The 15,574-nt window shown below is 40.0% G+C and overlaps 1 protein-coding gene across 1 annotated transcript in view; it reads left to right on the top strand.

Annotated features, from left to right (window-relative positions):
• Positions 1-15,574, top strand: part of EIF2AK4 (eukaryotic translation initiation factor 2 alpha kinase 4) — a 109,946-nt gene that overhangs the window by 10,971 nt on the left and 83,401 nt on the right. Inside the window, exons 3-5 of the mRNA XM_017867694.1 lie at positions 6,187-6,339; positions 11,311-11,391; positions 13,030-13,178. Coding sequence (XP_017723183.1) covers positions 6,187-6,339; positions 11,311-11,391; positions 13,030-13,178 — 383 coding nt within the window. The remainder of the gene's footprint in view (positions 1-6,186; positions 6,340-11,310; positions 11,392-13,029; positions 13,179-15,574) is intronic.

Below are 15,574 nucleotides of genomic sequence, written 5' to 3'. Positions count from 1 at the left end.
TTTTTTTTTTTTTTTTTTTTTTTTGAGAGACAAAGTCTCACCGTCTTGCCCAGGCTGGTCCCAAACTCCTGGCTCAAGCAATCCTCCTACTTCGGCCTCCCAAAGTGCTAGGATTACAGGCCCAAGCCACCACACCCAGCCTGATTTAAATTTTTATTTTGAGATAATTATATATTTATATATACCTCTTACCCAGTTTGCCCCAACAGTAACAGTGTGCTACACTGTAGTACAATGTCATAACCAGGATATTGACATTGATACAATCAAGATATAGAATATTGTTCTCACCACAAGGATCTCTCATGTTGCCCTTCTGCAGCCACCCCCTAAACTCTACCCTCTCCGCATCTGCGTTGCTCCTTGGGTCCTAAGGCCCTAACCAGTTTTCCTTCTACTCTTTACCTTTCAGGGTCATCTTACCCTTGTTTTATTTGTAATGTCCGGGGTTTTTTAGTTGTATTTGGTAGAAGGAATAGGAAAAAGTAGGTATACTCCATCTTCCCAGAAGTGGAAGTCCTGATTTGTGATTTTTAATATTTACTATGTTCCCAGTAACTAGTAAGAGTCCCATGCCTTTCCTGTCTGTTCCACTACAGCTGCCTTTTGTGAAGGGAACATGTCCTGATTATTAAAAGAGGCAGAAACTGTTAAAGATGTAGTAGTTTTGTACACCGATGTTTATAGCAGCATTATTCACAAGAACGAAAAGGTGGAAACAACCTGGGTCCATTGACAGGGAAATGGATAAACAAAATGTGGTATGTACATATCAGGGAATATTATTCAACCTTAATAAGGAAGGAGGTTCTGACACATGCTACGAAATGAATGAACCTTGAGGACATTATGCTAAGTGAAAGAAGCTGGTAACAAAAAGGCAAGTACTATATGCTTCCACTTACATGAGGTACCTTGAGTGGTTGAGTTCACAGAGGCAGAAAGTAGAACAGTGGTTGCTAGGAGCTATGGGGAGGAGAGAATGGAAAGTTATTTAATGAGTACAGTTTGAGAAGAAGAAAAGGTTCTGGAAATGGATGATGGAGATGGTTGTACAACAATGTGAATGTACTTAATGCTACTGAACATATATTTAATGGTTAAAATAGTAAATATACTGTGTACATTTTGCCACAATTTAAAAAACACAGGCGTACCTCTAATTGTGCTTTACTTTATTACATTTCACAGATTATTGTGTTTTTTACAAATGGAAGATCTGTGGCAACCCTACATTGAGCAAGTCTATCAGTGTCATTTTTCCAAACAAATGTGCTCACTTCATGTCTCGGTGTCACATTTTGGTAGTTTTCACAATGTTTCAACTTTTTCATTATTATTATATTTGTTTCGATGATCTGTTATCCATGACCTCTGATGTTACTATTGTAATTGTTTTGGGGCACCATAGACTCTGCCCATGTAGACAGCAAAGTTATTTGATCAATGTTGTGTGTGTTCTAACTACTGACCAGCCGTTCCCCTCTCTCCCTCCCTCTCTTCTTGGGCCTCCCTATTCCCTGAGACACAGAAATATTGATATTAGCCCAATTAATAACCATACAATAGCCTTAAATGTTCAAATAAAAGGAAGAGTTGCATGTCTATCTTTAAATCAAAAGCTAGAAATGATGAGGTTTAGTGAGGAACGCTGTTGAAAACCAAGATAGGCCAAAAGGCCTCTTACACTAAACAGCCAAGTTGTGAATGCAAAGGAAAAGTTCTTGAAGGAGAATAAAATTGCTACTCAAGTGAACACGTGAATGATAAGAAAGCAAAACAGCCTTATTGCTAATATGGAGAAAGTTTTAGTGGCCTGGAAAGAAGATCAAATTAGCTGCCACATTCCCTTATGCCAACACATAATCCGGATCAAGGCCCTAACTGTCTTCAATTCTGTGAATGCTGAGAAGAGATGAGGGAGCTGCAGAAGAAAAGTTAAAAGGTAGCAGAGCTTGGTTCCTGAGGTTTAAGGAAAGAAGCCATTTTCATAACATAAAAGTGCAAGGTGAAGCAGCATGTGGTCATGAAGAAGCTTCAGCAAGTTATCCAGAAGATCCAAGATAATTGATAAAGTTAGCTACAGATTTTCAGTGTAGATGAAACAGTCTTATATTGGAAGAAGATGCCATCTGGGATTTTCACAGCTAGAGAGAAGTCAATGTGTGGCTCCAAAGCCTTATTAAAGGACAGACTGACTTTCTTGTTAGGAGCTAATACAGCTGCTGACTTTTCAAAAGTTGAGGCCAGTGCTCACTTACCATTCCCAAAGTTCTAGGACCCTTAAGAATTTTGCTAAATCTCCTTTGTCTGTGCTCTATAAATGGAAAGGCAAAGCCTGTATGATGGCACATCTGTTAAAGCAGGGTTTACTGAGTATTTTAAGACCATTGTTGAGACCTACTGCTCATTGACAGTGCACCTAGTCACCCAAGAACTCTGATGGAGATGTACAAGGAGATTATTGTTGTTTTCATGCCTGCTAACACAACATCCATTCTGCAGTCTGTGGATGAAGGAGTCATTTTGACTTTCAAGTGTTATTATTTAAGAAATACATTTTACAGGCCGGGCGTGGTGGCTCAAGCCTGTAATCCCAGCACTTTGGGAGGCCGAGACGGGCGGATCACGAGGTCAGGAGATCGAGACCATCCTGGCTAACACGGTGAAACCCGGTCTCTACTAAAAAAATACAAAAAACTAGCCAGGCGAAGTGGCGGGCGCCTGTAGTCCCAGCTACTCGGGAGGCTGAGGCAGGAGAACGGTGTAAACCCGGGAGGCGGAGCTTGCAGTGAGCTGAGATCCGGCCACTGCACTCCAGCCTGGGCGACAGAGCAAGACTCTGTCTCAAAAAAAAAAAAAAAGAAATACATTTTACAAACTTATAGCTGCCATAGATAGTGATTCCTTTGATCTGATGTATCTTAGCAAAGTAAATGGAAAAGCTTCTGGAAAGGATTCACCATTCCAGGTGCCATTAAATACATGATTTATGGAAAGGGGTCAAAATATCAACATGAACAGGAGTTTGGAATATGATTCTGACCCTCATGGATGACTTTGAGGGGTTCAGTACTTCACTGGAAGAAGTAACTGTAGAAGTGGTGGAAATATCAAGAGGACTATTACTAGAATTAGAAGTGGAGCCTGAAGATGTGACTGATTTGTTGCAACCTCATGATAAAACTTTAACAGATGATTAGTTGCCTCTTATAGATGAGCAGAGAAAGTGGTTTCTTGAGCGGTTCGTGAAGATGCTGTGAACATTGTTGAAATGACAATCGAGCATTTAGAATATTTCATAAACTTAGTTTTGAAGCAGCAGCAAGGTTGGGGAGGATTGACCCCAACTTTGAAAGAAGTTCAACTGTGACTCAAAGGCTGTCAAACAGCATTGAATGCTACAGAGAAATCTTCCATGAAAGGAAGAGTCAATCGGTGTAGCAATCTTCATTGTTGTCTTCTTTTAAGAAATTGCCCCAACCACCCCAGCCTTCACCAGCCACCACCCTGATCAGTCAGCAGCCGTCATCAAGACAAAACCCTCTGTCTGCAAAAAGATTATAATGTCCTGAAGGTTCAGATGATCATTTGTATTTCTTAGCAATAAAGTATTTTAAAATTGAGGTATATACATTGATTTCTACAGACATAATGCTATTTCACACTTAATAGACTACCATATAGTGTAAACATAACTTTTTTTTTTTTTTTTTTTGAGACGGAGTCTCGCTCTGTCGCCCAGGCTGGAGTGCAGTGACTGGATCTCAGCTCACTGCAAACTCCGCCTCCCGGGTTTACGGCATTCTGCTGCCTCAGCCTCCCAAGTAGCAGGGACTGCAGGCGCCCGCCACCTTGCCTGGCTAGTGCAAGTAGAGACTTTTTTTAGTAGAGACGGGGTTTCACCATGTTAGCCAGGATGGTCTCGATCTCCTGACCTTGTGATCCGCCCGTCTCGTCCTCCCAAAGTGCTGGGATTACAGGCTTGAGCCACCGCGACCAGCCAACATAACTTTTATATGCACTGGGAAACCAAAAAATTTGTGTGACTTGCTTTATTGTGACATTTGCTTTATTGAAGTGGTCTGAGACTGAACCTGCAATGTCTCCGAGGGCCGCCTGTGCTAGCGTTCATCTGAGTCATCGTCATATAATGAGATTTGAACGGACATTAAACATGGGAAGGCACCGCACAAATCACTCTTCTTGTTTATCTAAAATTCATTTCCATTAAGTCGGAAGTACTGGAAAGTCTAAAATAGACATAATTCTAAAGAAATTTTTTTTTATTTTCAAGTAAAATAGAGTATAATTAGGTACTAAAGCATGGCATAGGGATTCATTGCGGTATGGCATTCACTGAAACTTGCCTTTTAAAAGTAGGAGTCATTTAATTATTTGAATGGAAGTAAGTACTCAAAAACAGCTTGTTCTTAAGCACTTCCAGTTGCTTATAATTTTAATCTATATACAGCTCTTTGTCCTGTAAAAGTAAACTTAAGTATACTCTATTTTTTCAAATTTTAAAGCCAAGTTTATTTTTTTATTAATTTATTCAACAAATATTTATTGTTTGTGTACCATGTGTCAAGTGCTATTCCAGCACTGGGAAAACCACAGTGAGCAAACCGCCGTGGGCTGCAGTGGGAAGGGAACAGACAGAAGGCAGTCCAATAACTGCACAACCAACCAGGCAGTTATAAGTGCCATGAAGAAAATCAGGGTGAGGGGTCTAGAGAGTGTGACGGTGGAGTGGCTGTTCTTTACAAGGCGTTCAAGAGAGGCCTTCAAGACTTAAGCAGAGGTCTGAAGGAGGCCAGTGAGCCCTGTAGCACCAGGCAAGTAGGAGGCAAAAGCCAGTTTGGAAAGCAGTTCTTTTCATCCAGTCTTAGAAGGTTTATCAGATCGATTTGTACAAAAAACTCTAGTAAAGTAAATAGAACAGCAAAAGAAAAACCCTCCACAGCTTGGCTTCTGCCTCCTTTTTGGTTTAGAAGTGGTTTCTCTTTGACATGATAGAAATTGCCTACTTTCCCCAGCTTTCCTTAGAAGAGCTTTTCTTAGAATAATCTGCCTCTTAGACTGTAGACTAGTGTTTCTGACTCTAAAGTGAAATATATCCAGCAAATGCCACAGCTTCTGGTGTAAGAAAAAATGCATTAACATCACCCAACAAGAGCTGTGCTTTCTTTGTATTTGCTCCCCAAGAGAAAGGCAGGATACCAAATGAACTAACTTTATATTTTTGTGTACAATGACTTCTATTATTATTTACCACCCTGTTAAGTCCCTTTAGAAATGGCTTCAAGCATATAATGAATATAAGAATTTTTAAATTGCTTCATTGTAACTGAGAAAAGAAATATCAATATTATGTTCCTCATCTGCAGAAGGATTGGCACTCTTTACCTCTTTGGGGTTGGGTAATCACTCAGGAAGGGTCTCAGAAACCTTTGTTCCATTGATTTATCAACCCAAGTATGACTTGCGTCTCCTGGGGGTAAGGGAAAGGGGCTTTCTATGTTCACATAAAGAATGTGTGAAAGGGAGACCATTTTCTTCCTCATTCTAGATGTGAATGCTTCTGTAAGTGGAAATAAAGTACTTTCTAAGTATTTATCAGCCTCTTATATAAAATGCTTTCTAAGTATTTATCAGCTTCTTATTGAAACATTACTAACAAGGAGATAATGAGGCCTTTAAATATTTGCCTCTGTACTCCCAACAGAATATTTTCAGTATGTTGCATAGACAAAGCTCTGATGTTAGCAATGAGTATTCTCTGCCCAACTCTCATTATGTAGACAGGTTTTCTAGTTGGGAAGACAGCTTTTACTTTCATGCAGTCTTAAATGTTTTATCAGATTTATTTCTAAAGAAAAATATTTTATTGGATTTATTATAGAGAAAATGCCAATAAGTTGAATAGGTCTACAAAAGAAAAGTGAAGCTTTTTATTTACCTAAGTAATGATCTGTCTTGATAATAACACAATGCAATGGGCCCCTTAAAAGCTTTTTCCTGCTGTGATTGTCTCATGTACCAAATTCAGAATATGTCATATCGAAATGAATAATGGCCTTCTAAATGGGCCTCTGACTGCCGATTTGCTTTCCTGTTCTGTAGCCTCTCCTGTTTGGGCCTTCCCATTATTTAATCATTTGTGGTTGATTTTTACGCGTTTAGGTGATGATCTTTGAACTGGCTTACCACGTGCAGTCATTTCTCAGTGAGCATAACAAGCCCCCTCCCAAGTCTTTTCACGAAGAAATGCTGGAAAGGCGGGCTCAGGAGGAGCAGCAGAGGCTGTTGGAGGCCAAACGGAAAGAAGAGCAGGAGGTGAGATGCCCTTGTCCATGTCTGTGTGCATGGCCAGCCTGGAGGATTGCAAACTACTGTAGGTTTCATCTGTCTCTGCCTACAAACTTATCTTTAAGTTTGGCCCAACCTTTGATTCAAGAAAGGTAGATACATGTGAGAGTATGAAAAACTGAGCCAGGCATGGTGGCTCACATCTGTAATCCCAGCACTTTGAGAGGCCAAGGCGGGCGGATCACGAGGTCAGGAGATCGAGACCATCTTGGCTAACATGGTGAAACCCTGTCTCCACTAAAAATACAAAAAAGATTAGCCAGGCGTGGTGATGGGTGCCTGTAGTCCCAGCTACTTGGGAGGCTGAGGCAGGAGAATGGTGTGAACCTGGGAAGTGGAGCTTGCAGTGAGCCAAGATCACGCCACTGCACTCCAGCCTGGGCCACAGAGCGAGACTCCATCGCAAAAAAAAAAATATGAGTGATTCCCTCCTGACACTTATCAATACTGCCCCTTAGAGCCCTCAGTCCAGGTCTTAAAGAAATAAAAGAGAAGAGAAAAGAAGCTGTTTAACCAAACCACCTGTAGTCTTTTGGAGCTTGTGAGGGTGTACAGGAATTCACTGTGTTTTAGAGGCTATGTTCTTCTTCCCTGTGCGAGACAAGTATCTCATGCCCAAATGAGTAGCAAAAGCCAGATAATAAATTTTTTATTCAAACATTTAGATATATGTATTTTCTTTGATTTAAAGGATTTTTAAAATAAGATAGTTTACATCCTTATGCGAAATAGATTAAAGAAAAAATGGGCAAATGGTTATCCATTTGTATTTAAAATCAAAGATAATATATAGCATCTAAATGGTTTAGGGCCATTTGTATTTTATAAACTCCTGTTTATATCCTACTGCTGACAGATTAAAGCTTTGGTTTAAATACAGGTTTGTTTTAAATAACAATAGTTACATTTGTATTTAAATCAAAGATAATGTATACAATCAAATGGTTAGCCATTGGTATTTTTCTTTAATTTGTTTGCATAAGGATATAAACTCCTGTCTTACTTTTAAAATCTTTTAAATCAAAGATAATATATGCATCTAAATTTCCTTTTTGATTTTAATTTATTTTTCTAAATGTTTACATTTTTATTTGTTTTTTCTATTTAGCGCTTTAATCAACTTATCTAGAGCTTATTTTGATTCAGGTTATAAAAAAAGCCTAAGTATATTTTCTTAGGCATTTTCCTAACACATTTATTAAGTAATAATTCTTTAAGTGATTCATAATACTTCCTTTATATGTTTAAAAATAGTTTAATGTATTTTAATATTAATAGCAAACTTGTAATAACTGCACAGAAGACACATAACATTAAAAACATGTACTTTCATGTAGGACAACTCAGTTAGAAAAGTATAGTAAGACCAGTTGTGGTGTCTCACGCCTGTAATCCCAGGACTTTGGGAGGCTGAGGCAGGCGAATCACTTGAGGCCAGGAGTTTGAGACCAGCGTGGCCAACGTGGCAAAACCCTATCTCTACTAAAAATAAAAAAATTAGCCGGGAGTGGTGGCTTACACCTGTAATCCCAGCTACTCAGGAGGCTGCGGCATGAGAATTGCTTGAACCCGGGAGGCGGAGGTTGCAGTGAGCCAAGATCATTCCATTGCACTCCAGCCTGGGCAATAGCTAGACTCTGTCTTCAAAAAAAAAAAAAGAAAGGAAAACATAGTGAATAGGTGTAATCTACTGTGTGATAAGAATGCTACAAACCGTTTAGTTGCCGTCAATAAAAAATGTACTTGTTTTGATCCTTCTGTAGTTGATAAGCTTGATGATTGGGTGTTCACACACATGTGAGATATGCCACCCCGAACCTTGTTAGGACATCAGCACATTACCTATCTGACATGAAAGCAAAAGAAAGAAAGAAAAGAATTTACTTGTTTTTAAAAAAATCCAAATACTAGCGTTATCCAGAAATATGTAACAGGTTTATCTGTAATTATTATAAAGTTGCACCACCGAAACTTGTTCACTGAAACATTTTGATTTGCATTAATGCTTTACATCCTCCCATTTATATTAAAAATTCACACATGAATGAAAATAGAAAAATGGCCAATACGTGATTTCTGTCCCCTCTTTCTCCACTCACAACCATTTATGTAGGTACCTTTTGACCCCATGGGAAAAAAAATATGTAACAACATTTAGAACTATCAGGAATAATAAGATATATATATATATATGTATAGTTTTTTTTTTTTTTTTTTTAGAATAAAATTTCCCATCATAGTGGATTCTTTTTTTTTTGAGACAGACTTTCACTCTTGTAGTCCCAGGCTGGAGTGCAGTGGTGTGACCTCAGCTCACTGCAACCTCCACCTCCTGGGTTCCATTGATTCTCCTGTCTCAGCCTCCCAAGTAACTGGGATTACAGGCTTGAGCCACCATGCCCGATCCATTTTGGATTCTTAACCTCGCTCTCCACTCCACATGTGTGTCATGCTAGCTGGATATCTTTCAGCACAATTGTTACGTGTTTGGCATGGATAGATAGCACACAGATTGGTGTTTTCAAAAAGGCCAACCAGATAGGCCTCACTTGCCTCCTGCAAAGCACCAATAGCTGCACTCGAAGCACAGATCTGTTTTAAAATCCCGAGCAATTTCTCTCACCAGATGCTGGAAGAGGAGTTTGTGAATCATTTCGGTGGACTTGTGGTAACGTCTAATTTCACGGAATGCCACAGTACCAGGCCTGAAACGACAGGTTTCTTCACTCCTCCAGTAGAAGATGCAGTCTTGCAAGCGGCTTTTTGTAGCCAGAGGCTTCAACCCGAGAGGCAGAGGTTACAATGAGCCAGGTGCTCTACCACCTGTGGATTTGTGAGCTGTCTCCTTTGTATTATACAAGCCATAGTATAGAGACCTCCTTACTTACCCACTTCTCCTTCTGCTGGAGCTATAGCTGGTGCAACGGCAGCTGCAAACACAATTCTCAAGTGCATCTGAACTGCTTACCTATACTAGGTTCTGTTTGTCAATGATCTGTTCAACTCATCTGTTTTTTCTTGATTCTCCACCACACTCTTTGAATTATTATATCTTTATAATGTTTTAATATCTGACAAGTCAAGCCTACCCCTCCCCATCCCTTCGTCTTCCATTGTTTTTGTTTCTCAACCATTCTCACCCATTTATTCTTACAGAAGATCTACAGAATTGCTTTCCCAGAGTCAAAACAAAACAAACCTCCTGGGATTTCTATTGAGTTTTTAAAAACTTACATATTTATTTAGGAAGAATTGGTATCTTCACAGTATTTAGACTTCCCATCCAGGATTGTTTCTTTTCCAACCAGTACTATTTGTTTTGTTTTCTGTTTTTTGGATTTTTTTTTTTTTCAGACAGTGTCTTGCTCTGTCGCCCAGGCTGAAGTGCAGTGGCGCGATCTTGGCTCACTGCAGCTCAAGGGATCCTCCCACCTAAGCCGCCTGCGTAGCTGGGACTGCAGGTGTACTCCGCTGCACCTACCTAATTTTAAAATTTTTTTGTAGAGACAAGATCTCCCTATGTTGCCAGGCTGGTCTTGAACTCCTGGTCTCAACCAATCCTCCGGCCTCGACCTCTCAAAGTGTTAGGATTACAGGCATGGGCCACCGTGCCCAGCACCATTTGTATATCTATTTTTATCTTTTGGTGAGGCGTTCTAATTTTCTAGATACTACTGTTTCTTAAAGTTACTTTTAGCAGTTTTGTTCTTAGGTTCTTATGCCTCTCTTTTCATTTTGTTTCTGCTTCATTTTGTTTATCCTGTGCTTACATTAACAGTGTCTTTTTTAGGTGCCATTGATTTTGTTACTTATTTTCTATTTAAGTGTGTAGCCTAGTTATTGTTGGGAGTTTGTAGTTTTTTTTATTATTTTTATTTTATTTTATTTTTATTTCTTGAGACAGAGTCTTGCTCTGTTGCCCAGACTGGAGTGCAGTGATATGATACTGGCTCACTACAACCTCCACCTCTCAGGTTCAAGTGATTCTCCTGTGTTAGCCTCCCGAGTAGCTGGGATTATAGGCACCCACCACCATGCCTGGCTAATTTTTGTACTTTTAGTAGAGATGGGGTTTTGCTATGTTGGCCAGGCTGGTCTCAAACTCCTGACCTTGTGATCCATCCACCTTGGCCTCCCAAAGTGATGGGATTACAGGTGTGAGCCACTGCGCCCTGCTGGGAGTTTGTAGTTTTTATTATTGTCCTTGTTGTTAGGAAGGCTAATTTTTATTAGAAGATAGTGATTATTTAGCTAACGATTTTGTTTTGACATACTGCTTATAGCTACCTATAAGTTTGAGGTATGTTTTTACATGTTGTATTATTGCTATTATGGTTTTTGGTGAATCTCTTAATAGTTTTGAGATTTATAATCTGGAATTTTAGAGGAATAATACAAAATAGAGATCAAAACACCACTTTTAACATTGAGAAAGCTGATTGGAAAATGCAGGTGATTAAAGAATGGCAGGTAGGTGTGGTACTTGGGCCATGGCCACCCCAGGTCCAGGCATTGAGGCTTGCTCAGCCCACCTTCACCAAGCTGACCGGGATCCCCATGGCAGAGAGCAGGTACAAGTGCTTGTTCTCTGCAGATAGACAGATATCAAACAGGAGGGGCTAAGACAAATGTGAGAAGAAGTAAGAAGCCAACAGTGTTGCTGTAGTGGAAGTCTCCTGCACATGGAAACATGAAGAATGGGGAGTAAATGCCCCTCCCCACACATTCTCAAACCTGTTTAAATGGGAATGCCTATTGCGTAAGAACTCTGATAAAACTGATAGAACTGCAGTTTGTACTAAGATGCTGTATTTTCAGATCTCTTAGGAAAAGAGGGTTTGAATTATTGAAAGTTAAAAGATTTTTCTGTCATTCCATAATTTATATGTTGTATAGGTTTCAGAGATTGCCTTTTGATGATGGTTTGATTTATTTCAGCAACGTGAAATCCTACATGAGATTCAGAGAAGGAAAGAAGAGATAAAAGAAGAGAAAAAAAGGAAAGAAATGGCTAAGCAGGTACCCTATCAACTCCATCATAATAAAATAATTTACATTTTGCAAAACAAAGTGTTTTTATTTCCACTGATGACATCTGTGTTACTATCAGTAATACAAAATAAAATGAAGCACTAAAAATAAATAAATATTCACCGTGTATTTCAGACTCCCCAAATAGGTGGCAAAATTTAGAGTTTTATGTTGTCGGTAGATGATTTAGACTTACATAATTACTATAATTTATCAAATGAGGGAGGGAAAGAGATTGCGGCTTTAATAATTAACTTGGACTAAAATTGTTTCTTTCTGAGACAGAGTCTCGTTCTGTTACCCAGGCTGGAGTGCAATGGCATGATCTCAGCTCACTGTAACCTCCACCTCCCAGGTTCAAGCAATTCTTGTGCCTCAGCCTTCCAAGTATTTGGGGTTATAGGCGTGTACCACTACGCCTGGCAAATTTTTGTATTTTTTAGCAGAGATGGGGTTTCGTCATGTTGCCCAGGCTGGTCCTTAACTCCTGGCCTCAAGTGATCCACCCACCACCACGGCCTCCCAAAGTGTTGGGATTACAGGTGTGAGCCACCGCACCCGATCAAGAATTCTTAATACCTGGAAAATAAAATGATTTGTTGATACTGAAGAGGGCATAGAAACCATATGGAGCTGCCTGAAATTTCATTCAGTGATGAAAAAGAGTTATTCAACAGAGCAGATTTAAAAGACAGTGGTGAAAAAAGATAGAGTACTTTTTCCTTTATTTTTCCTGAGTCTAGCTCAAGCAAAAAACCAGTCAGACATGTTTGGAGAAATTCAGATAAAATTTTACTCATTCTCTTTTACATAATTATAGCATTAAACTTAAGGGACACAATGTGGTAGCAGGAAGAGGCACTGAAGCACAAGCAAGCTTCTCCTGGTTTAAAGCTTCAGCTTTTCTACTGCCTCGTTCTGTGACCTTGGCAAGGTGACATTCTCTGTGACTCACTTTACTTGTCCCTTAAAATAGGACTGATAATGCCTTTCTTTCTGTCTTGTATAATTACTTCCACAGACAAGTGTACTGCCCTATGTGAAACTAAACCTGCGTAGAAACGTAAGATGAGATCCCCGTTTCCACCAGTGCTGCTGTCTTACGCTTGACCTGCCTTCCTATCAGCCACTCTCTCCCCTCTCTTTGATTCCCCCTTCTTCTGTTCATCTCCTGTTACTCTTCTCCCTAACTTTTTACACTGTTGCAAGATTCTAAGTATTTTCATTTATAAAATTTACATTTTCTTGAAACCATAACCTGGACTTCAGTTTTGAGCCAGTACATTTTAGGCATTAACGTTTTTTTAATTTTATTTTTTAATGACAAATAATAGTTGTATATATTCATGGGGTATATAGTGACGTTTTGATACATATAATGTATAGTGATCAGATCAGGGTAATTAACACATCCATCATTGCAAACATTTATCATTTCTTTGTGTTGGAAACATTCAATGTCCTCCTTCTAGCTATTTTAAACTATTAAAAGTTGAGTTCACTTTTATTTCACTTGTAAACATTCAGCTTAAAATTTGCATTCTATACTGAATTAATAATTATGTACCATGATTGTCTTCCATTTATGACTTACATCTAAAGTAGGTTTTACTTTTCTTGTTCTAGGAACGTTTGGAAATTGCTAGTTTGTCAAACCAAGATCATACCTCTAAGAAGGACCCAGGAGGACCCAGAACGGCTGCCATTCTACATGGAGGCTCTCCTGACTTTGTAGGAAATGGTAAACATCGGGCAAATTCCTCAGGAAGGTCTAGGTAAGTCCCTGGGATTTCTGATCTGGGAGAATGAAAGATGTAGAAGGATTTCACTACATTAAAGATGTAGTGAAATTTGATGGAAATTTAAGGCAATAGTCTTAATAACTTTTTTTAAGCCTTATATATCTTAATATATTAGCAATCTATTGAGTATAGTTTTAGCAATATGAAACGAAATTGCATTTCACACTCTCCAAGCATCTACCATGAATCTAGTTTTGTTGCTCATTCCCTTTTTAGTTTTGAGACGGTGTCTCGCTCTGTCACCCGGGCTGGAGGGCAATGGCATGGTCTCAGCTCACCGCAACCTCTGCCTTCTGGGTTCAAGCGATTCTCCTGCCTCAGCCTCCCAGGTAGCTGGGACTACAGACACATGCCACCACATCCGGCTAATTTTTGTATTTTTAGTAGAGTCAGGGTTTCACTATGTTGGCCAGGCTGGTCTTGAACTCCTGACCTCGTGATCCACCTGCCTCGGCCTCCCAAAGTGCTGGGATTACAGGCATGAGCCACCGCACCCAGCCTCATTCCCCTTTATAACAGCCTATAACCATCACAAACTTGCCTTAGTACGATTTGATTTAACATTTAATAACTTAAATTCAGTAAGTGGTTTTAAAAATTTTCTTCCATTTGAATCATCATCATCCAGTGTTTCAGTCTACAACGCATTAGGTCCCACCACAGATGTAAGGAGTGCCTGAAAATGAGCACAGGTGGGACATCTGTTATGTGAGAGCAGCAACCCCAGTTGGCTACCAGGGGTCCCCTCCCTAGTACTGAGGTGGGCTCCTGGGCTGTTCCCTGTCACCACTGGTCACTTAAAAGATACTACTTGTTCTATATCTTTTTCACCGAAGAATTGTGACTTTGCTCTCTATTTGCTGTGGCCCCTGTAGACCAGAAAGGAATTTTAGTGCAGAAACCATTTATGAGTGGGGTGGGTTACTAAATAGTGTGGGGACTTCAGCCTTCATTGTATGTTTAAATTATCTCTTGTGAGACTCTGAGCAGAACTTAAAATCATCACTTTGCTTCTATGAAAAGAAACATTTTAGTCACCAAACAAGATTTATATAAACTTCTGTACGGTTTGTTTATTAGAAGGAACCATTTTAGTTCTTTCCCTAATTATCTACTATTAAAAAGACAGTTCAGAAATCATTTTGACACTAATGTTTACCTACTATTAGGGTTAACTAAAGTTTTAAAATACTGTTTCTGGTAACCATTCCTTTTTAAGATTATAACTCCTTCCCAATTTAAATTATTTTTGAATCTGGGCATCCAATAAGCAACAGAGTTTGAGGTTGTCAGAGAATTTCACTAGGAAATATCTAACAAATGTTTATTGTATTAGAACCCTTGAATTAAATCAATGATATAAATAAGTCTTTTCAGATACGTGGAAAACGATTGTTTTAAGTTTAAACATTTCTATTTTTGTGGCTAACTATAAACGGTGAATCCAAGGTTAGGCTTGTTTTTGAGATCAAAGATAGCCTGCTGGGCATGGTGGCTCATGTGTGTGATCCCAGCACTTTGGGAGGCCAGGGCTGGAGGATCACTTGAGCCCAGGAGTTCAAGACCAGCCTGGGCAACAAAGCTTCTTCCCATCTCAGAGCCTCTGCTGACCCCTCTGCCTGGGCTACTCTCCCTCTGGCATTTTGCTTGGTGAGCTCCTTCTCATTCAGTTCTCCCTCAAATGCGACCTTCTCAGGGATGCCTTCCTGAGCCCCCCTCTACCCTATTTCCCTGCTTTGTCCCTTACTCTCCAATTCTCTGTTTTATTTTTTACGTAACACTTAGCACTTGCTGAAATTGTTGTTCACTTGTTTGTTTTGGAATGTGAGGTCTGTGAGTGCAAAGCCCTTGTCTGTGTTTTCCTCAAAGCCTGAAACACTGCCTGGAAAACACGTGGTAGGTGCCTGGTAAACATCTGATGCAGGGAGGGAGTAAGGGAGGGAAGATGACACAGGGAAAGTGGGACACTGTGTTTCTGGTGTTTGTAGAGTCTGCAGCCTCATTAACCAGGGCAATTTTGCTTCTCTTGGTCTGTGGGGTATGTGAAAAACCAGTGAGGTTTTATTTAACAAAAGATTTTCACTGGCCGGGTGCGGTGGCTCAAGCCTGTAATCCCAGCACTGTGGGAGGCCGAGACAGGCGGATCACAAGGTCAGGAGATCGAGACCATCCTGGCGAATAACGGTGAAACCCCGTCTCTACTAAAGAATACAAAAAAAAACTAGCCAGGCGACGAGGCGGGCGCCTGTAGTCCCAGCTACTTGGGAGGCGGAGGCAGGAGAATGGCGTGAACCCGGGAGGCGGAGCTTGCAGTGAGCTGAGATCTGGCCACCGCACTCCAGCCTGGGCGACAGAGCCCGACTCCGTCT

Source organism: Rhinopithecus bieti, unplaced genomic scaffold, assembly GCF_001698545.2.
Source record: "Rhinopithecus bieti isolate Rb0 unplaced genomic scaffold, ASM169854v2 scaffold_115, whole genome shotgun sequence".
Classification (NCBI taxonomy): Eukaryota; Metazoa; Chordata; class Mammalia; order Primates; family Cercopithecidae; genus Rhinopithecus; species Rhinopithecus bieti.
Note: the sequence above shows the minus strand (reverse complement) of the source record. Positions and strands in the feature narration are given on the sequence as shown.